General features: G+C 39.3%; 1 protein-coding gene across 13 annotated transcripts in view; it reads right to left on the bottom strand.

Moving 5' to 3' along the window:
* Positions 1-22389, bottom strand: part of PRR16 (proline rich 16) — a 953840-nt gene that overhangs the window by 95236 nt on the left and 836215 nt on the right. For 11 of the 13 annotated variants that reach the window (XM_045057987.1, XM_045057979.1, XM_045057982.1 and 8 more), the window contains one exon: positions 4527-6672. In XM_045057987.1, coding sequence (XP_044913922.1) covers positions 5917-6672 — 756 coding nt within the window. In that variant the 3' untranslated portion in view covers positions 4527-5916. Of the gene's footprint in view, positions 1-4526; positions 6673-22389 lie in introns of those variants that run through there. The other 2 variants (XM_023254546.2, XR_002742536.2) reach the window with 2 other exon arrangements.

Below are 22389 nucleotides of genomic sequence, written 5' to 3'. Positions count from 1 at the left end.
GTGAAATAGGGACCTTCAGCTACACAGGTCACCTGTGCACAATGCAGGGGCTAGGCTTTAGGCAGTCTTGCAATTCTGGCTTGGCCACTTCTTGGCTCTATAATCTTGGGCAGCCTGATGCTGGAGCCATAGCTTCCTCATTTGTAAAATGTAGATAATGATAGTGTCTAATACACTGGGTTGCTATGAGGGAAAATGGTGTTACAAGGGGAAAATACAACATACAAAACACGTAGAAGAATGTTTGGCATACAGGAAGTCCTTGATGAGGGTTAGATATCACATGTTTTGTCAATATCAACCCAAACCTACTCCAGGGCACTCCACTGTTTTATTTAGTTGGTCCAAATTTCCCTTTGGTGGTTGGGAGAATTGATAACTACACTATCAAACAATGGAAAATCACATCTATAGTCTAGTAGCAAAAGGATGAAAAGTTTTTAGTAAAGAGAGCTCTAATGCGCTTGTTCTTTAGTGGTTCCATGGAATGGATCAGTTGCTATTTTTAGTGCACGGGTCAATGTCAAATAGATGAAATTTAGAAATGAAATACAGGTAATGGAAGTGACATGTTCATGGTCAAAAGGCATTCATACTAAGAAATCAAAACTTCTTAGGGAAAGAAACCAAAATAATAGACAGTCTTTGAACTTAGGGGGAAAAAAAACCCTGAAAGGTGAGGCTGCTGATATAATACACGAGAAAATGAGGCTGGCATTATTCAGCAGCTCATTCATTTTAGACGGTTGCTAAATTGCCTGAAATCCCTTTTATATTCTGCAAAGATCAAACATATTAAGAATGTCAAAATAGCATTAGGTAACCCCTTCAAAGCGTCAAAATAGCTGCTCAGAATAAAGGAAAGATTTGCAAAGTTCAGGGCAATGAAGAACATAATTAAATGGTGATGTGATGGGGGAGAAATTATGGGGAGTCAAGCTGGCATAAAATGCCAGCTCAGTCATTGACTAAGGGGTTGATTTTGGCAAAATACTGAAACTGAGGTCCTGGATTTCTTCACTTGTAAAATCAGAGTAATATCATCTGTCTTACACATTCCTATGAGAACTTAGAGAAACTCTAATGTACGTAAAGTTTGAGAAAACAGTTAATAATATTAGCTTACTTATCCTTGATTAAGAAGTCAGAATTATAAGCAATATTTGAGAGAGGGTTATTGGCAGAGCGTCTTTATGTTCCACTTTAGTTTTTTCCTCAAAAAGACCAGAATGATAAATCCAAGGGCTTCCAACATAATGACACCCTACATAATTGCTGCCCCACGAGACGTGCCTACCTCCAGTTTCATGTTCACCACCACTGTGTGCCTTCATGGAAGTAACCCATCTGTCATTATTTCAGAATCAGGCAACTTGAACGATTCTAAAACTCCAAAATGTTTGGTCTGAAAACTTAAATCGACCTAAAAAGCAAATCGACCTGGAAAATGTCGTGTGGTTTGGTGACAGCGTCTAGTAACTGTGAGATTCTGTGCATTTTATCTAATTATGAGATGCAGGCTTTTCACAGAGCTTTATTGCTCATAAATCATTCCCTCACTTAGAAATCATCAGTATGTACCAAAGTACATCGCACTGCAATCTGCTACAAATTCAAGGGCAGCAAAATGTGCTACCAATAGAAAATCAGGGGAAAGAAACTGAATCAGGACAACCGCCAGACTTGACATTGCATTACTGCGTATTTTCCATGGAAAAAAGTTTGGTCAAGGAAGGCACCAATTCGTGACTTGATTACATCATTCCCATTGCAATTAAACATGGACTACTCAAGCTTTTCTTCATGGAGCATCCAAAAATTAGATTTTGTAGAATTTATTAATATTAATAAATATTAATTCTAATTTGCTATAATTAGAATCTGTAGATAAAAGGTTTTGCATAGACAGTATATAGCCGCTGCTCCTGGTAATGCCAAAAGCAAGCAACTACTGATCTGTCCAAAGAAAGTCAAATAATACCATGCCTTAGACCTTTATTCATTAAAAAATTAGATGCAGGCAAAATTCAAATGCAAGACTTTTTAGGTTAATTAAACCACTTCAGTTAATACCAGGCTCATTTCCCTTTTTTTCTAGAATAAAGTTAAGCTAATGAGGGAAGGTAGGAATATAATAACAAACTGGAAGAGTGGCACATTTCTCTTTTGGCATGCCCTGTATTTTTGAGCAGATATTTTAAATTTAGCTTAAGCATGACCTAAAAAAAAAAAAACACAATCAGTTTTATCTCCTTTTATAACTGCTGTAACTACGTAGAGACAGAAGGGAACTCTGGTCAATTTTTTACGCTCTCTTTGCCTTTCTCAGATAAGATACAATAACCTCCTAAGTCCAAATTGGGATAATCATTGTTTAAACTAGCAAGACAAACCCTTGCCTAGGCCAATTTAATTAAAAGATAGTACTTTCAAAAACATTTTTTTAAATGTTTATTTATTTCTGAGAGAGACAGAGACAGAGTGCCAGCAGGGGACTGGCAGAGTGAGAGGGAGACACAGAATCCGAAGCAGGCACCAACCTCTTTCAGCACAGAGCCCAATGCGGGGCTAGAACTCATGAACCATGAGATCATGACCTGAGCCAAATTCGGAAGCTTAACAGACTGAGCTACCCAGGCGCCCCTAGATACTACTTTAAAAACAAACAAACAAACAAACAAACAAAAACATATGTTTCACTCTGAATGAGTGTTGCCATAAGCAGCAATCCCCTCATGCCTTTTGTAGGAACATCCCGTTCAAAAGAAGATGGAGGCTAACTTGGGGGTATATACTCCTCAGGGAAATGAAAGGCTCCAAATGCACACTGGAAAAAAGAACTGTCCTGAGGGGTATGAAATAGGAATTTTTGCTTTGGAATCTCCAGGAAAAGCAACTATTTGACCTGTTTTATGATGATTTAATGGATGATGGGCAGAATTTGAATTTGGAAAGCAATGTTTTCTGATGATAAAAATGGCATTGCCACTTATGACACTTTAATTAGAAGTTTCCAGGCAAATATTATGACGCCTATGTTCATTGCTTTTCATGTTTTAGAAGTTTATATATATTTAAAGACCTAAGTTCCAGGGAATGTTTCAAAATTACCAGTTGGGAAAAGATACATTGGCCCAATATACTCCATACCTTTTTTTAAAAAAAATGTTTATTTATTTTTGAGAGAGAGAGTGAGCATAAGTTGGGGAGGAGCAGGGAGAGAGGGAGACACAGAATCCGAATCAGGCTCCAGGCTCCAAGCTGTCAGCACAGCATCACCCAAGGCTCGAACACATGAACCAAGAGATCATGACCTGAGCTGAAGTCAGACACTTAACCGACTGAGCCACCCAGGCACCCCCAATATATTCCATACCTTAATGAAAAAAAATGAAATAACATATGGAAATAAACTCAAAAGAAAGTCCCAACACTCATATGATCTAACATTAATGCTGATTATATAATAAAGTGTAATAAGAGAAGAAGGTCAATACCTCTTATCTTTTTTAGGTTGGGATTTAATTCAGCTTTCCAGGCCAAAATTTACTTGTAAATGTGTTGAACAAAAGCAGGTATTGTCGTTTTGGCGTATGTCACCAATCACACTTAAAAAGATGATTTCCCATGGGGTACCTTTGGTCTATACTTGGAAGAAGAGATGTGAATTTGAACCTCACTGGTTGTATCTAAGCATCTGGCTCAATGTCCTTACTGGATCAGCATGAATTATTCAGCTTATTCAATCTGCCTTATTGCAATGGAGTTATCTACTCTGTGCATGATTTGTGGCTGCTAAGAAGCTCTACGTTGAGATCCATATTGGCTCCCAGACATTGACAGGTGTCAGTGTTTTGAACTAAAAGCTAATTATTAGGTCACACATAACTGGCTGTGGAAGGAAGATGGGCTGAAGGGAGAAAGCTGCATGTATTCAAAGACTGCTTATAACACTACATGGTCTAACAATGGATACACATTGGAAAGAGAGTAATTATTAAAACCTAGAAAGATGATGAAATCTTGGATTTATTCATATCAAGCCTCAATGAATGCATGAAAATGTTAAGAATATAATATTTTGGTATTTGGTGAGTCAATTCTTTATTTACTTGGGTCAGATTTATTAAATATACTTATCAAACAATTAATAAATTTTAGATGATGGCCTGTCTTTATAATTGGTCTTATGTTCTGTAACTTTCTGGAAAAAAAAAAAACAACAACAACACTGGATTTATTCTGCTTGCATTATCTTCATCGCCAACACACACAGGAAAGAAAATCATGCTGAGTAAATATGCGACATGACATCCTCTATTTTTTTACTCATGAAATTGTTCCTTCAAAAAGTAATGCCTATTTTTTTTCTGTTAATCTGCCTAAGGTATACTATCATCTTTTAAAAGGAAGTTGTGAAAAAAAGGATTCCAAATTACCATAATACGGCTTGAAAACGGCGACAAAGAAATATGACTATCTCCCTGTAGCAACAAAAAATTAAAGTTTTGAGATCAAAAGCCAGATAGTCTAAAAGATTAAAGCATTCTTTATTAAGCTGCACAATAAACGAATTTCCACCAAAGATGAATCCCTCTACTCTTGCCACGTCATGGACAACTTTTGTTCAGGTATGCACCTGTTTTCATAATTCTAGGACAGATAAGCTCATTTCTAGTTCACAAAATATCCAATCAGTCCACATCACAGTAGTTGGGAAGTTAACGTGGTCCATGGATGGGTAAGTGACGTAAGCTGGCAAGTTAGACTTAAGAGAGGGCTTTTGTAAGATGTTAGGAGGGAAGGATTTCTTCTCTTCCTCCTAAAATATGACAAAGACCCCTGACATATTTCAACTCTGAGGGGAAACAGCGTTAAGGCTGATACTAAAAACATCCTATTCCAGAAGCGTCTTTATTTTACGCTGTAGATCTGATAAATAGCGATTTCCTTGGAAGGCAGAGAGCTTGCTGATGCAGGAGGCAAACCATCCCACTGCTTCAACATACTGGTTTATGGTATGTCCTGGAGGAATGCTCAGTGTGAGGAGGGCTTGGCCATGTACTGGGTCAACGGGACACTCCATATACGGTCTTGGGGGGACCACAATACATCCTATGAAAATGCGTGAAGTACTATTTATGACCTGACTATGATAATGAACTTGGAAAATTCTGGCATATGCTCACTGTAATCTTCTCCACACTCTGTCAGAATAGCTACCCATTTCGGTGAAATGAGTAGGGATGAAATGAACCACTGCTGCATTTTAATTCTGAGGAACATCTGATTTTGCCATTATGTACTGTTGTTTATTGACACATGACATTTCCACAGACAAAATCTTTCATTACATAGGTAGCTTGAACATATAATTGTATAGTATAGAAAATAAACTTTTTGGTATTGTTCTCAGCATTTAATAATGTAAAACTAGTGACAAACATCTTTAGAAAAAAAATAACAAAATAGTCCTTCAGTATTAAAATTTCTTCCTAAAAAGCATCGGGTCAAAGTTGGGGGGGGTGATATGTTATTAATGCATAGATGAGTTAGGCATGAATAAAATGAATCTAATTCCATCTCTTATAGTAAACCAAACTATTTGAAACCTGCAGGTCACTGTTTATCACAGGTCAGTTAAACACACACACACACACACACACACACACCATATTCAGCCTTTTCATGGTTCTGTGGTTTCTGGTGATGCAACTTTTTAGATAACGTAAACCTGGGATAGAAACAACACACGGCATACTTACCAGGTGGTTTTTTTATGCCACTTTGCTGAATGCAGAATTAACATATTTGGGCTTTTTATTGCTTGAGTAGAAAGTGCTCCTTACTTATTATTTTATGTTTATAATATAGAAATTAAAAAAAAAGCACAAAAAGTTTTTGAAATGGCATACATCACACTGTGGTAGTGGTTGATTTCCTCAAGATCGTCTTCTGTGGTTTTGGTGCAGTGGAAGGAGGCACAGTTGCAGGTCTGAGAGGGGGGAAGCTGTGACTGTGGCTTATTCCCAGTCCCCCATTCTCTAGGGGGAAAGGAGGGAGGTGGGGTGGAGGAGGAAGCGGGGGGCCTGGGTGAGGAAGCTTTCCTGGTGGGTGGACAGGTTCGCTGTGTAAGTGGACCTCCCTGTTTTTTATGTTATACCGGGGGTCGCAGTCCGGACAGTAGCCATGGTACTGCACTTTCTCATTAAACCGAACTCGTTCCCGAGGTCCTGCCTGGAGACACCTGTCTTTTTCAGGTCTGTGCATCAGAGGCTGTGCTGGAGCCTTGTCCAAGGTACCGGGGGGGATGCAGCAGACATCTCCGTTGGGAATTTTGTTCGGCGGCCCTGGCAAGCCTCCGTTTCGCAGAAGGGTTCCATTGGTCTTTAGAGGATTGACAGCTGGCACCACTCTTTGGGGGTCATCACACTTCACAGGTGTCAACCGTGGGGGAGGCGGTGGAGGGTTTGGCTTTCTCAGGACGGTGAGGATAGCAGAGGGGTGTGCGGGGGGTTTAATGAGAGGGGCATTGGCCTGCACTTTGATCTTCTCTATGCTCGAGGCCGTCGTGCCGCTGGAGCTACTATTCAGGGTGTCCGTCTTGGAGCTGTCGGTCATCTCATCCTCCAGCTGTAGGTCAGAGGTCAGGGTATCAATCTGGTCAACCACCTGGTGGAAAGGACAAGGTAACTGTGGTGAAGAATGACCCGAAGCAAAACATCCTAGAAACGATGTCTCCCTGTCTAGCTGTAATCAGCTATGTGAGTCTTAATGAATACTGGATTGTGGATTCCACTGTTGCTCAATGTTACCATTAAAGAAATTTATAGAATGGTTACCATAGGAGCGTCGACTGTTTGATAACCTAAGGATTTCACATGCCCACCATATAATATATGACTTACGTACATATTCTATTCCCAACTCTGCTGAACCCACCAAAGATAAAAACCTTGATGCAAAGACATAACTTATTTTTAATATCAAGGGGCGGGGACTTTCTCCCGGCTCAGCATGTAGAAACCTATGGGACAAACACTAATCTCGTGCTAAAAATGAGAAAAGCCAGATACTCTGCAAAATCATCACTTTTCTTGAGACCATCACAGAACTGAGATCACAAGGATTCCCAATCAACTGAACCAGAAAGAGTCCCCAGCCCTCTATGGAGAGAAAGGACACAACGACTGCTTCACCTTTGGCAAATCACAGGGAACAGGCAGCCTCCATGAAAGCGAGGAAACAGCTAGAACTTGAATGAATAATTAAAGGTGGCGTATGTGCTATCATGACAATTTAGAATCCCCAGGAGCTCAGACACAAAACAGTCTGTCTTCACTCATTCCATGGGCCCCTCACATGGGGTGATGAGGGTGAGAATAGAATGAATGAGTCCCTCCTGGGCACACAGGCATAAAACCCCAGGTATTTCCCAGATCTCTGTCCCTTATAAAACAGATCAATTAAGCATTAAAGGAAGAGGTTAAAAAAAAAAAACACCTGTAACATCTAAGACACAGGCAACAGTCTCCTGCTTCTGAGAAGGGGTAGGAATCGCAGCTGTTTGACTTTGGGGAAGGGGGCAGGAACTTCTCTTGGACCCGGGAACTTAGGCTACAGATGTGTGCTATCACTTGGAGGAGGGACTCAAGTCACAGAATCTCGAGACCTGCCCTAGACACAAGGCAGAGTCAGGGGCATCAATGAGTCTTGCAGAACCATCAGACCATGATGCATGCCCCTACCCAGTGAAGGAGAATTGATGTGAAGACAGAGAAGTCGGAGGGAGCATCTAAGGCAATGCAGTTCTAAGGATGTTTGGCAAGGTCACCGGGGGGTCATGGTGTTAAAGCCACTCATGGAAGGTATCTAGCATCACCCACAACAGGCTTGCCTTAGGGTCTCAGTCCTGTCCAGTTATTGTCTGGGGGCAGCTCGTGGGAAGCAAAGCATGTGCTCAAATGCTGGGTATCAGAACACAGTCATTTATACTCCCTGGGTCAGAGATCTCCGAGTCCATTGTCAGGGTTGCCATCAATGAAGACGGAAAGGTTACAGATTACTTTTTAAATAATTCATTTTTGTAGGGAGATAGTCTTTTTTATCTCACATCTCCATGTGCAGATTTTTCTCTCCTTATTCGGGCCTAGGTTTGTTCAACTGTGAAGTTGGCTCTTTGACACATGGTGGCAGAATTGGGCTCAAAATGAAAACATCGGAAGCATCCAGAATTTAGGGAAGAGGTAGAGATTTCACTTCTTCCTCATGAGGGTCTTAAGTGACTGCTTCTTGCTACTGCTGCCAGAGCTCAGCCTTCTATTTTAGCTCCTAAGTACTGTATATGTTAAATCCACTTCTCTGCATTTTCATTTCTTTGGTCCTAGTCTGAGCCACCATTATTTACCATATGGGCTCTCCAAAGTCACCTTGCTTCCCCTTTTCATTTCTGTAGCGTCAGTGGATTTTTTAAAAATAGAAATGTGCTCTTGTCGACTCCCTGCTTAAAACCTTTCAGTGCCTCTTTATTTCTCCTGTGAGAAAGATCAATTCTTAACACTGTCTCCAAGGTCTTGTATAGTCTCACTCGGTGTTGTGCTGGTCAATGTTTAACAGCTGGTTTTTACAGGTATAAGGGAGCTTCTGATTTGAAAAGTGTGCCAATTTCCTTGGTGTAAACTCCCACTGTGGTCAATTTCAAGTCAGTAAATGTGACATCACTGTGTGTGAGGTTGGAAAGCAATGCACAGTTGCACATCATTATAAGATGTTTCTACCATGCGGACAGAATAGCAAAAATAAACTCAGGAGAGGGGCGCCTGGGTGGCTCAGTCAGTTGAGCGTCCGACTTTGGCTCAGGTCATGATCTCACGGTTTGTAGGTATGAGCCCCGTGTCAGGCTCTGTGCTGACAGCTCAGAGCCTGGAGCCTGCTTCGGATTCTGTGTCTCCCTCTCTCTCTGCCCCTCCCCTGCTCATGCTCTGTCAATCTCTCTCTCGAAAAATAAATAAACATTAAAAAAATAATTAAAAAAAGAATAGATAACCCCAGGAACACAAATAACAGTAAAATATAGTAAAATAATTACGAATGACTTGGGATAATTAGACAACCTTTATTTTTAATGTAATTTATTTAATATGAGTTTATATACTTCTATTTTTAATAATGGGTATTTAGCAGGTGGCTCACACAAAATTTCTGAAAATATAACACTTGGTCCTTTTTAGCCAGTACAAGTCGCAATTGTACTGTACAGGGATAACACATCACCACCATCTCTCCTCTTCAAATGACTACCTCAACTCTAATAAATCCCCCTTTTTTTAAAAAAATATTTATTTTGGGAGAGAGAGAGAGTATGCACATGCACGAGGAGGGGGAGGGGCAGACAGAGAGAGGACAGTGAGAACCCCAAGCAGGCTCTGTGCAGTCAATGCAGAGCCCAGTGCGAGGGGCTTGATCTCATGAACCATGAAATTATGACTTGAGCCAAAATCAAAAGTTGGACGCTTAATCAACTGAGCCACCCAGGTGCCCCTAAATTTCCCTTTTCCTTTCTGTTCTCAAACCTCTCAGGTCTTCTTTTAGACCCTCATCATTGCCAGTCTGCTTCCTGCCACAGGACATTAGCACATACTAATTTTTCTTCTTGAGATGCTGTGTCAAGTCACAATAAGTCTTTGTAACAATACTACTGCAATTTCCTACTACTACTACTACTACTACCATCTGACTGCAATTTCCCATAGAGGTCATGTTAATTTGTTAAATATTCCCAGGAAACCCTATTTCTTTCATTCAAAGCATTCACATACTTTTTGATTGTTAAGTAGTAGGAAGAGTATTGGAAGAGTCTTCCCTCTCTAGACTCTAATTTCAGTGAGATCAGAGACCTTGTTTGTTTTTACTCCTGTAACCTAAAGGCCTAATGTAGTGAATGGCACTCAAAAGGGGCTCAATAAATACTTGTTAAATAAATGTATCGAGGGTCATTTCTTTAGTTTAACAGTGAATGAAGACATGTTATATCTTATTTGATTCCTGAAGTTGTTATTTTTAAAAGACACATCTGCTCAGTTATTCTAGAATAAAAGAGGGGACAAGGGATCTATCCAGAAATGATCCAGAGCTGGTTCCACATTCTGCAGCTCTAGCCCAGACACCCTGGAAATTCAAGGGGCAGGGCTGCTAAACAATGTGAGAGATAGAGGGGCAGTTTCGGCTCACAGGCACTGTATGCTATTTAACATGGGGAGACTACTGACCCTGAGCCTTTTATCGCATTAAATATCTGCAGAGAAGGAGGGAAAGCTGGTCTACTCTGAAGGAAGTGAAGCTCATAGTCAAAGATGAATTAGTACTGCCCGGGTCTCTGATACAAGTGAAACCTTGATTGAGAGTAACCTGTTCTGCGAATGTTCCTCAAGACGAACAAACATTTCTAATAAATTTTAACTTGGTAAACAAGTGATGCCTTGCAATACGAGCAGTATGTGATGCCGAATGTCACATGATCACAGCTGAGCCAATGGTTTTTGAAATTTGCTTTGATAGACGAGTGCTTTAGGTTACAAGCATGTTTCCGGAACAAATAATGCTCACAAACCAAGATTTTACTGTAGTTTCATAGCTCCTGCCTGGTTTTAGTCTCTACATTGTTATTTCCTGAGTGCCTACAAAATGCCAACAGAATAAAAAACTAAAACCGACAAAATGTAGTTGACCCTTGAACAACACAGGTCTTAGGGGTGCTTCTTTGCACCCACCATTGACTGGAAGCCTTACTGATAACATTAACAGTTGATTAACATACAGTCTCTATGGTATATACATTATATACTGTATTCTTAGAACAAAGTAACCTAAAGAAAAGAGTTTATTAAGGAAATCCTAAGGAAAAGGAAATACATTTACACTACTGTACTGTACTTATTGAAAAAAAATCAGCATCTAAGTGGACCCACATGATTCAAACCTGTGTGGTTCAAGCGTCACCCTTACTGCTCTCAGGGAGCAGGGAATCTAGTGCAAGGGCCTGGCTTTCATTAGATACTCAAACAAACAACGGTCACAGTACAAATGCCCCAGGAGTACTGAATGACAAATCAAGATACTATAAGAGGAGAATAAAAACACCTCATCAGAAAAATCAGCAAGGCCTCCTGAAGGATGAGTGGCTGTTAACTAGTAGGAGAGGCGTGATTCCATAAGTCCACTCAGGAAAGAGCCTGACAGAGGTCCTTCGACAGAAAACAGCGCCTGAGGGTGAGCAAAAAAAGAATACTCTAGGCTGAAGAGCACCGTGTGAGGCCCGAGAGCTAGCTAGCAGTCAGGTGGGAGAGTCCTTGCCAAGTGCTGATCAAGTATCATATTTTTCAAGGGTTCCAGAAGTGAGAGAAGAGATGTTCCAAGAGACAATGAATGGCTACTTTTCAAGAATGGAAGCATCACCTGATTCAAGAAGTACAGAAACTGAAAGAGTTTCAACAGGACAGTAGAAACAAACCCACAGTCAGACATACCATAATGAAAACACAGAACACAGAAGAGTGGAGGAGTCAAGGGCAGGCTGCCCAAAAGGAACCACAATGGCAAATTAATTATTTTGCATCGAAGCTACTTGGGAACTAGCCCAGTGGTTACTTGGGAACCAGGCCACAAGGACACTCAAACCCTCCTATGTCCCATGAAAGCAGAAAATAAATCTTTTGTATCAAAAGCACCTTCCCTGTACTAAGAAGTAAAAAGGCAACCTTATCCCCAGAGATAGGAACTTCAAAGACAAGAAAACTGTAGAAACAAACCTGAATCACTAAATTCTACTCCTACAACCAAGACTACACTACATGTTAACTAACCTGAATTTAAATAAAATCTTGGAAGAAAAAAAAATCTTGTTACTTTTTTACCAGTTTATCACCTGAGCCCAAATTCTGCTTAGAATTCCTTAACTAATTAAAGTTCTCAGACATCTTTTTTTTTTATCCTGTCGATTCTTAAAGAATTCATTTCTCTTTGTCTAAAATGTATAAAAACTGCCTGCCTTAGTCATCTATTTGGGTATATTTCATTACTGGAATTCCATGTACACATAATAAACATTTTTTTTGTTTGTTTTCTTGTTAATCCATCCCACATCAATTTAATCCCTCAATCAGCTAGAAAAACCCTGCGAGAAAAGGAGGAAATGCCTCCTTCTCCTAAGAAAGTAATGATAAAAAATTTTACAACAATAAAACAAGAGGCACCAAATATGTATTGAGTAACAAAAATCAGGCCGACTGATTTTCAAACAAGCAAGAGAAGTCAAGGAAAATTTAGGAATATGTTTCAAAATGAAAGAAAGCCATTGGAAATATAGCTGAACTCTTTTGTAAAAGTGAGGGTGAAATCGACATTGTTAGACAATGAAGACTAAGAGAGTGTGCTTTCCACAGCTCAGTATTGAAAGTACTGATAAAGGACAATTCAGAAAGGAGTAAAAAACCAGAAGAAAGGGCTGGAATACAAGCAGCATAGATGAGCAGAGACATTGTAAGATAATAAAAGTGTGCATTTATTACAAAAAATAATATACTACTGACTAGTTTGAGAGAGGAGAAAAATGTGTAGGTAAAATACTAGGGAAAGTGACATCTGATTGGAGAACAATCAAGAGTGAAAGCATTTTCAGCTCACAGCATTTGTGTGTGTATAAGGAATCACTAGCTGATACTGATTATGACTCATTAAGTCAAGAACGTATATGAAAAAATTTTAGGGACACTACTGAATTAATAGACAAATGTATACTTCTAAAATAATGTAAGGCTGGGGCGCCTGGGTGGCTTGGTCGGTTAAGCGTCCGACTTCGGCTCAGGTCACGATCTCGCGGTCCGTGAGTTCGAGCCCCGCTTCGGGCTCTGTGCTGACAGCTCAGAGCCTGGAGCCTGTTTCAGATTCTGTGTCTCCCTCTCTCTCTGCCCCTCCCCTGTTCATGCTCTGTCTCTCTCTGTCTCAAAAATAAATAAATATTAAAAAAATTTTTTTAAATAATGTAAGGCTGAAAATGCGAGTAAGAAAAAATTAGCAAATTCTAAAAAGGCAGAAAAAAAAGCGCAGCAAACAAAAATCTGCATAAGATAGAAAAACTTCAAATATATTAGTAATGATAATAAATATAAGTAGATTACAATAATTTATTCAAAAAGGGACATGGATTGACATAAAGTGACACCCATAAGATACATCAGGCAAATAGTCTCATGAAACCTGACACAGCTCTACGAACACTAAGCCAAAACAATCTAAATTTTTCTTAAAACACTATTGTATCAGTACTAATTTAGGCAAAAAAAAAAGAATGAAGCAAACTTTAGAGCTTATGTACACATATACACATGAAAACTGGAAAAAAGGATATGAAAAAGTAACTGACACCAGGCAAATGCCAAATTTCCAAAAATCATGAAAATGCCAACGACCTCACAAGTAATCAAGGGAGGGCAAACTGAAGACAGATGCAATAGCCTTTCTTACTCAATAGTTTGTGAAAACAAAATAATCTGATAATTCCAACCGATGATGATGATGTGGTGGATAAATGGGAACTTCATACATTGCTAATGCCTATATTAATTCAGTCTGTTGGGAAAATGTTTGACAACATCCTATAAAGTGGGTAAGGTCCATATCCTACAATATAGGTCTTTTATGAACAAAGCCTACACTACTCCAGAGGAACTTGAAGAGATGTGCATAGGGTTGAAGAAGCATAGTTCCTTGCAGGCTGTTTGTTTTCTCATAGCATAAGACTGGAAACAGTCTAAATATCTGTTAGCGAGTGACTGGGTATGAAAACATAAAGTGGTTCAAAGGAAGTAACTAGAACTATATGTATCAGCAGGGGTCAATCCCAAAAAACTAATGTTGAATGTAAAAAAGTTAAAATATACGTACTCAGTGTGTCTGTGTTGTTTATATAGAGAAGGGTGGTTTCATTTATATAATGTGAAAATAAATAATACACGTCAAGTTTAGGCAAAGAGAAACGGGAATGGATATCAAGAGGCAGCAGCCCTACAGCTAAAACACTTTATTTCTTTTAAAACTTGATGTAAAGTCAAGGTGCCTGGGTGGCTCAGTGGGTAAAGCCTCCAACTTCGGCTCAGGTCCTAATCTCACCACTTGTGAGCTCAAGCCCCACACCCAGCTCTGTACTGACAGCTCAGAGCCTGCAGCCTGTTTGGTATTCTGTGTGTGTGTCTCTCTCTCTGTCCTTCCCCCGCTGGCTCTCTGTCTCCCCCAAAAATGAATAAACGTGAAAAATATAAGTTAAAACTTGATGCCAAGTAATTTTGATAAAGGGTTAACATTTCTTAAGCCTGAGTTACATTCATTACATTAATTTATTTATTTTCTGTCATGTGTGAAACATTTTACAACTTGAAAATAAAATAAATATTTAACACTGGTTAAATAAAGTTAGAAAGAAAGAATATAAGTAATTCTTAGAGCTGCTATGTGGAGAACATATTGAAAGGTGCTGAGGTTTATTTGCTTGGCTGGTTAGATTCTATGGCAGCCAAGAGAGAGAGGAATAAATTAGCTAGACAAGGAATACACTGTGTCCTTACAATTACGCTTCAGTGTTTCCCGAAACTCTTTTAAAGTATCATATTGCGACGAAAGGAATCATAATCACAGGCACAATGGAATTAAAGAGAAAACAAAATGAGAGAAAGTAGGACTAGAGGGACAGATTATTGGCAGATATTGGGAGGTGAGAAGAAACAAGACATTGGTCATCAGTCGAAGAACAGGCACACCTAACCGTTAGACGCAAAGGACAAACGTGTGCCTCAAACATGAAACTGAGCCATCTGTCTAATTGTGGCTACTCAGGTTGATAGAGGAATCTGCTAATGGCATTGGCAGAGAGAGTTAAAGAAAGGACAAGGGCAGGTGATGTGCTTGATGATTCTAGCAGGTTCTGGTTAACATCACACACAAGGAAGCTATGGTTTGATTGTAGAATAATTAAGAATAATGGTAACTGTGATTTAGGAATCGCATAAGCTCAAGGTTTTCACGTCTGGGGAATAGCCCTAAATATCTTCGTAAAAGAGAAGCAGATTTGGCAGAAATGAAGTGATCATGTGATCTAAGTTATTTGTGGAAATCCAAAAGTCATTTCTATTAATTCTATGAATACTAAACTACGAAGAATAAAAATAAAGATGATGTAGAGTAATCATTAGAGTGAAATTTGGGAGAAACAGATTTACCCAGAATGAAAAAAGGAATTAGGAGATCCTTTACCTATGTTCTCACGTGGCTTTATCCTTTTGTTAATTCCTTTTTATTATATCCTTTCATTATTTTATTAATAGATTGGAATTATCTATTTATATGTGTTCCACTCAGACCATGTAAGCATGGATTTCCATCTGTTTCCCTGGCAGAGAGCACTGATTGCACAGAATAGGTAATATGCTGGGCGAGAGAACTGGACAAAAGTAGTCTCTGGGAGAAAAGTCATGTCTTGACCTCCTTTCCAACCCTCCTTCCTAGCTTTCCCAGCTGGGGTCTGGTTTTCAAGGTCTTCAAACTCACCAATTTCAGATGGTTTCAGGAAGGCACAAAGGAGTGGATTAGGCAGAGAAAAAGGAAGGCAGAAATAAAGCATTGGTGACACGTGACAACCTCTCCTCCTATGTTGTTGACTCTTCAAGCCTAGCTCCACAGTTTGGCACAGAGAACATTTCAGTCACTCTCCCAAACAATGAAGATACTTTAAGTGTTATGTGTATCTTTAAATATCTGTCTATATTGCTCTAGATGTATTTAGAACTTTTCTAAATCCTACTTATCTTGTTTAAATAAAAACCACATAATACATAGTTCAATTGCCTCAAAAACAAAGAAAATGGTCTTTAAATTTGAGTGAATCTTTCTCTAGGGTCTCTTCAGTAACAACTCTCAACTATAAGCATTTCAATTACAAACTTAATGAGAGGAAAGAAAGAATTTAACCCCAACTTGAGTCTATACAAGAAAATTTATGCATTCTTCTAAGGTCTTTGATGTTGATTTGTCAAAACAACCACATTTTAAATATGTGGCATCAGAAGCAAAGATCTAAAAAGAGAAATGAATGGGAGTCATAGGAATTTCTACCAAGAGAAAGAGACAGCTGAAAACATTCCCTCCCCATAGCTATAGACCATGCTCAATGGTGGAATTTGAGAAACTGAACAGAAGACCGTAGGGGAAGGAAAGGAAAAATAAGTTGCAAGCAGAAGTAAAGAAGTAAACAAGATTGAAAACAAAAACAACACCATCATTCCTGTCAAGCCTGATCAATAGAAAAGCAAGATAAAGCTATAATGCAATTTGTCTTATTTTCTGTGTGTTCAGTTGGGTTCAACAAATATTTCTTAGGCAAATACTATTCATCTGTTATTACATGAGGCACTGAGGACTAAAAAAAAAAAGGCTTTTTGTTTAATAGGGACTGATATTCTGTACTTAGTATCTTCCTCTCCAAATCATATTTAAATGAGAGTACAGGGGGAAAAAAGCAACAAATTCAGAAAATTTTCTCAAAGTGGGGTATATATATGGATCAGAGGTTTTTATAAATACATGGATGAATTAATAAAAAGGTGAAAAAAGCACTGATGGAGCCTCAGAAGAATTTCAGATCTGCAAGTGGGATATAGACAGAGCGAGAGTGAGAAGTAACGTAAAAAGTAGAGTGTGAAGCTATTGAGTGGCTGTAATTCACAGTGAAAAACACTGTGTCGAATGGCCTCATGCTCTTTTAAGGGCAGCAAGGCTAGCAACATGGTAATAGTCCATACCCCAAAGAAAACCTGAGATTCAAGCTATAAGGAAATTGAACAATGTGTCTGGATAAGTAGGCTGAGTGTAGTTGGTAACTCAGAGCAGAACTCTTCTCCGTTATGTTTTAGTTGGGAACGTGCTGGAACTGAGGTAAGGACAGCTAGTTTCTCTCTATCCACATACTCTGAACTAGTGGACACCCATGTGACATTTTCAGAACATTCAATCAGCATTGTGCCATCCTATTATGGGAAAGACTACAAGACATCTATATACTGTAAATATACGCCTGAGGATCATAAGATAATTTGGGGTAAACAATAGCACAAAAGAGAAAAATCAGGATGAATGTATAGATCAATACCGAAGATGAAACTGCCATTATTAATGAGCCAAAGAGAACTTTACAGTCACTCTAATTAATGGGCTACAGAGATTTGAGAATGTCTTACAGCTATAAAATAAGAACACACAGTTATAAAAGAATACAGAAGACATAAGAGAAATACTGGGAATATAAAACATAAATGCTAAATTGAAAAAGATTCATAGAAAGCCTGATAGATACAATCTAAGAAATATTCGCAACCATAAAACAAGAATGTGTTTTTTTTTTTTTTTTTAATGAAAGGAAAATACAAGAAAAAAGTTAAAAGACATGGAGAGCAAAAAAATCTATCCTGGGCCTCCAACTGGTTGGGAAGTTCCAGAAAAAGGCGGGGGTGAGGGATATGTGATATGGAAATGGTCAAAGTATTAATAACAGAAAAGAAATTCATAGTTGATTATACAACTGGACCTTCAGTAGGAAAGCATCAACTGAGGGCTCATCAGGATAAATGAAAAAGAAAACAAATTCGATCATCTACCAAACTAACCCAGGACATGCAGAAAGAAACGAAAGTGAGATAACCAGGGCGCCTGTGTGGTTCAGTCAGTTAAGCATCCAACTTCAGCTCATGTTATGATCTCACATTTCACAAGTTCGAACCCCCCACCAGGCTCTGTGCTGAGAGCTCGGAGCCTGGAGCCTGCTTCAGATTCCGTGTCTCCAACACTTCTGCCTCACTTGTGCTCTGTCTCTCAATAAATAATAAACATTAGAAAAAAAAAAAAAAAAGAAAATGAGATCACCACAGTTCCTTAGGATGAATGAATGATGAAAAATATTTTTACCAGTAACTTCAAAGGTTCTGGTTAGAGTGATTTCAGCCCCAATTCCACAACTGGCTAAATTAATAACTCACTGTAAGTGAAAATTAAAATATTTTTAGATATTAGGAACAAGGCCAGTTTACATCCCTTCTGTCTGCTCTTCAAACATGAATAACCTACAGTAACACAGTAAAATGGAATCCAAGAAAGGAACACCTCATTAGACCAAGAAACATTATAACACAGAAACGTGAAAGCAAACAATTTAAGAATGACCTGTGCCACAGACCTAAAAACCAATTATTTTAAATGAAAACAGGGAATCAGAAAGCTCCAAGAAAAAATAATAATGGATTACATTCAACAGGTCATATAATTGGAAATTGGTAACACAGCAGTGATATGGGGCAGTGTGGTTGGTTACAATTGTGTAAGAAGAGAATTCATTTGAATTGTGAATCGAATTTCCTTCTGGGAGGCTTCAGTTTAGAGACATATGTTTAAAATCATTTCTTTACAAGTTCATTAACACTGCTTCCTTCTATTTTTACTATTAAGATTATTGGTTATTGATTGATCTCTCCAACGTATGGAAAAAACAAAGGATCAATTCTTCATAGTCCATAAAAATAAGCCAACTGATATGAGTTGAGGTTAAAAAAAAAAAGTGTCTGAGGGGCACCTGGGTGTCTCAGTCAGTTGGACGTCTGACTTCGGCTCAGGTCATGATCTCCCCATTTGTGGGTTTGAGCCCCGCGTGGGGCTCTGTGCTGACAGCTCGGAGCCTGAAGCCTGCTTCCAATTCTGTGTCTCCTTCTCTCTCTACTCTTCCCCGACTCATGCTCTGTCTCTCTCTGACTCTCAAAAAATAAATAAATGTAAAAAAAAATTTTTTTTAAAGTGCTTGAGCATATTACCTAGGTAGAAAATAAAGACAAATAGCTAAAAGGGGTTATGTCTGGGGAAAAGGACTAGATATTGGGTAAAGATGATAAAGTGCCTTGGGTAAAGGTACATCCTTATGAAGAACCTGATTTGGAGATGAGGATATGAGTGCATGTAACTAGCTTGATAATGGTTAAAATCAGACCCAAGAAAATCTAAGATAAAGGATGAATGAGTCCTACTTCTTCCCCATGGAGGCGAATCTTTATGATACATTGCGAGTTAACAGGACTTGCAAGTATAGAAAAGCAGGAGTGATTTACTCTTTCCAAGCAGGTCAATTGGCAGCATTGGTCAGAGATAGTTTCAAGTCAGATGACACCTGGGAGAAGACTCGAAAGATAAAATAAAATTTGGAGGAAAAGGAATTTCTTGGCAGAGGCAACAGCATGAAGGTATGAAGTACATGGTTTTTTTTAAGTTTATTTATTTATTTTTAGAGAGGGGGGTCGGAGAGGCAGAGAGAGAGAATCCCAAGCAGCCTCTGTACTGTCAGTATGGGGCTCAAACTCATGAACCATGAGATCATGACCTGAGCCCAAATCAAGAGTCGGACGCTTAACCAACAGAGGTACCCAGGCACCTGTGAAGTACGAGTTTTCATGTGTTCCTAAAGAATGAAGTAGGAAATGGCAAGAGAACATGACACAACGGTGAAAACAGATAAAGGCCAGGTTGGGTGGGGGTGGGGCGGTAGGCCACATTAAGGAGTTTAAATGCCATAAATTGCAACATTAAAGGTGAGTCCTCGGAAGGTTGAGGTTTATGGCACCGTCAAAAACAAAACAAAACAAAACAAAAAAGCATGAAGTTAGTGCTTTGAGGGAGAAATACAGACAGACACACGTTTCAGTAGGTTCATTTCCTTTAAGTCATAACTTACTTTACAGCCAGAGTATTGATAGTATGTAGAGAGCCTGTATCTAACTACAAAATTTAATTCCATACATTATTTGTCCAAAAATGTTAATGGACCCTGGCAGCCTTGGAAAATCACACATTTCAACAGGTCATGTTACTCGAACCATTAAATCATCCAAAACTTTTAACTCTGCAATTTTCAATACCAGGAAGTTTGATTTTTTTTTAAGCCCATAACACAAAGTACCTGATTTCATTTAAATCACTTCCGCATAGAACTGTAAGCATTTCTGAGATGCTCCCGAAGGAAGTAGAAATCTTTCGGATGATTATACAGGCATACTTCATTTTATTATTGTGATTTGCTTTACTGCACTTTGCAGATATTGCAATTTGTACAAATTGAAGGTCTGTGGCAACCTGAATCGAGCAAGTCTGTTGGCATCATTTTTTTTAAGTTTATTTATTTATTTTGAGAGAGAGAGTGCAAGCAGGGGAGGGACAGAGAGAGAGGGAGACAGAGGATCTGAAGTAGGCTGTGTGTTGAGAGCAGAGAGCCCAATGAGGGGCTCTAACTCATGAACTGCGAGATCATGACCTGAGCCAAACTCAGATACTCAACTAAGTGAGCCACCCAGGTGCCCCTGCTGGCATCATTTTTCCAGCAGCATCTGCTCACGTCATGCCTCTGGTGTACATTTTGGTAATTTTCACTGTATTACAGTTTCATCGCTGTTATATTTGTTAGGTTGATCTGTGACAAAGTATCTTTGATATTTCTATTGTAATTGTTTTGGGGCACCATAAACCATGCTCATAAAAGATTATAAAATTGATCAATAAATAGTGTGTATGTAGGGGCGCCTGGGTGGCTCAGTCGGTTAAGCGGCCGACTTCGGCTCAGGTCATGATATTGCGGCCCATGAGTTCAAGCCCCGCGTCAGGCTCTGTGCTGACAGCTCAGAGCCTGGAGCCTGTTTCAGATTCTGTCTCTCCCTCTCTCTGACCCTCCCCCGTTCATGCTCTGTCTCTCTCTGTCTCAAAAATAAATAAACGTTAAAAAAAAAATTAAAAAAAAATAGTGTGTATGTTCTGATGGCTCTACTGACCTGCTGTTCCCCCATCTCTCTCCCTCTCCTTGGGCCCCCTATTCCCTGAGACACAACAATATTGAAATTAGGCCAAGTAATAACCCAACAATGGCCTGGAAGTGTGTAAGTGAAAGAGAAAGCCACACACATGTCACTTGAAATCAAAAGCTAGAGATGATCAAGCTCGGTGAGGAAGGCACGTCAAATGCTGAGAAAGGCTGAAACCTAGGCCTCTTGAATGGGACAGCCAATTGTGAACACAAAGGGAAAGTTCTTGAAGGAAACTAAAAGTGCTACTCTGCTAAACACATGAAAGATAAGAAAGCAAAACAGTCTTACTGCTGATACGGGGGAAGTCTTACTGGTCTGGATAGGAGATCAAACCAGCCACAACATTCCCTTAAGCCAAAACTCTCATCAAGTCTATGAAGGCTGACAGAGGTGAAGAAGTTACAGAAGAAAAGTCTGAAGCTAGCAGGTGTAGGCTCATGAGGTTTAAGCAAAGAAGCCAGCTCTCCAACATAAAACAGCAACAAGAAGCAGGAAGGGCTGGTGTAGAAGCCGGAGCAAGTTATCCAGAAGATCTAGCTAAAATCATTCATGAAGGTGGCCACATTCAACAACATATTTTCACTGTAGATGAAACAGCCCTGATTTTGTAAGAAGACGCCATCTAGGACTTTCACGGAGAAGAGAAGTTGGTACCTGGCTTCAAAGCATCAAACGACAGGCTAACTGTCTTGTTAGGGGCTAATGCAGCTGGTGACTTTAAGTTGAAGCCAGGCTCATTCACCATTTTCAAAAATCCTAGGGCCTTTAAGAATTATGCTAAATGCCTGTGCTCTATAAATGGAACAACAAAGACAGGATGACAGCACATCTGTTTACAACATGATTTACTGAATATTTTAAGCCTACTGTTGAGAACTACTGCCCAGGAAAAGACAAAACAAAAATAACAACAAAAAAACTCAAGATCCCTTTCAAAATATGACTGCACCTGGTCACCTAAAAGCTCTGATGGAAAGATACAATGACACTGACACTGTTTTCATTCCTGCTAACACAAAACCATTCTGCAGCCCATGGATCAAGTCTTCATTATTGAAGAAACACACTGCACAAGGCTATAGCTGCCATAGACAATGATTCCTCTGACATATCTGGGCAAAGTGAGTAAAAAATCTTCTGGAAAGGATTCATCATTCTAGATGCCACGAAGAACATCTGTGATTCACTGGTTAAAGTCAAAATATCAACATTCACAGGAGTCTGGAAGAAGTTGATTTCTACTCTCATGGGAAACTGTGAGGGGTTCAAGGCTTCAGTGGAGGAAATCACCACATTATGGTAGAAACAGCAAGAGAACTAGCATTACAAATGGAGCCAGAAGATGAAACTGAACTGGTGCAGTCTCATGATAAAACTTTTTAACAAACCTTTTGAGAGAGAGAGAGAGAGAGAGAGAGAGAGCGAGAGCGAGAGAGAGAGAGCGCACACACGAGTG

The sequence above is a fragment of the Felis catus genome, chromosome A1 (assembly GCF_018350175.1).
Source record: "Felis catus isolate Fca126 chromosome A1, F.catus_Fca126_mat1.0, whole genome shotgun sequence".
NCBI lineage: Eukaryota > Metazoa > Chordata > Mammalia > Carnivora > Felidae > Felis > Felis catus.
The sequence above is the reverse complement of the archived record's forward strand: the minus strand, read 5'-3'. Positions and strand labels throughout refer to the sequence as shown.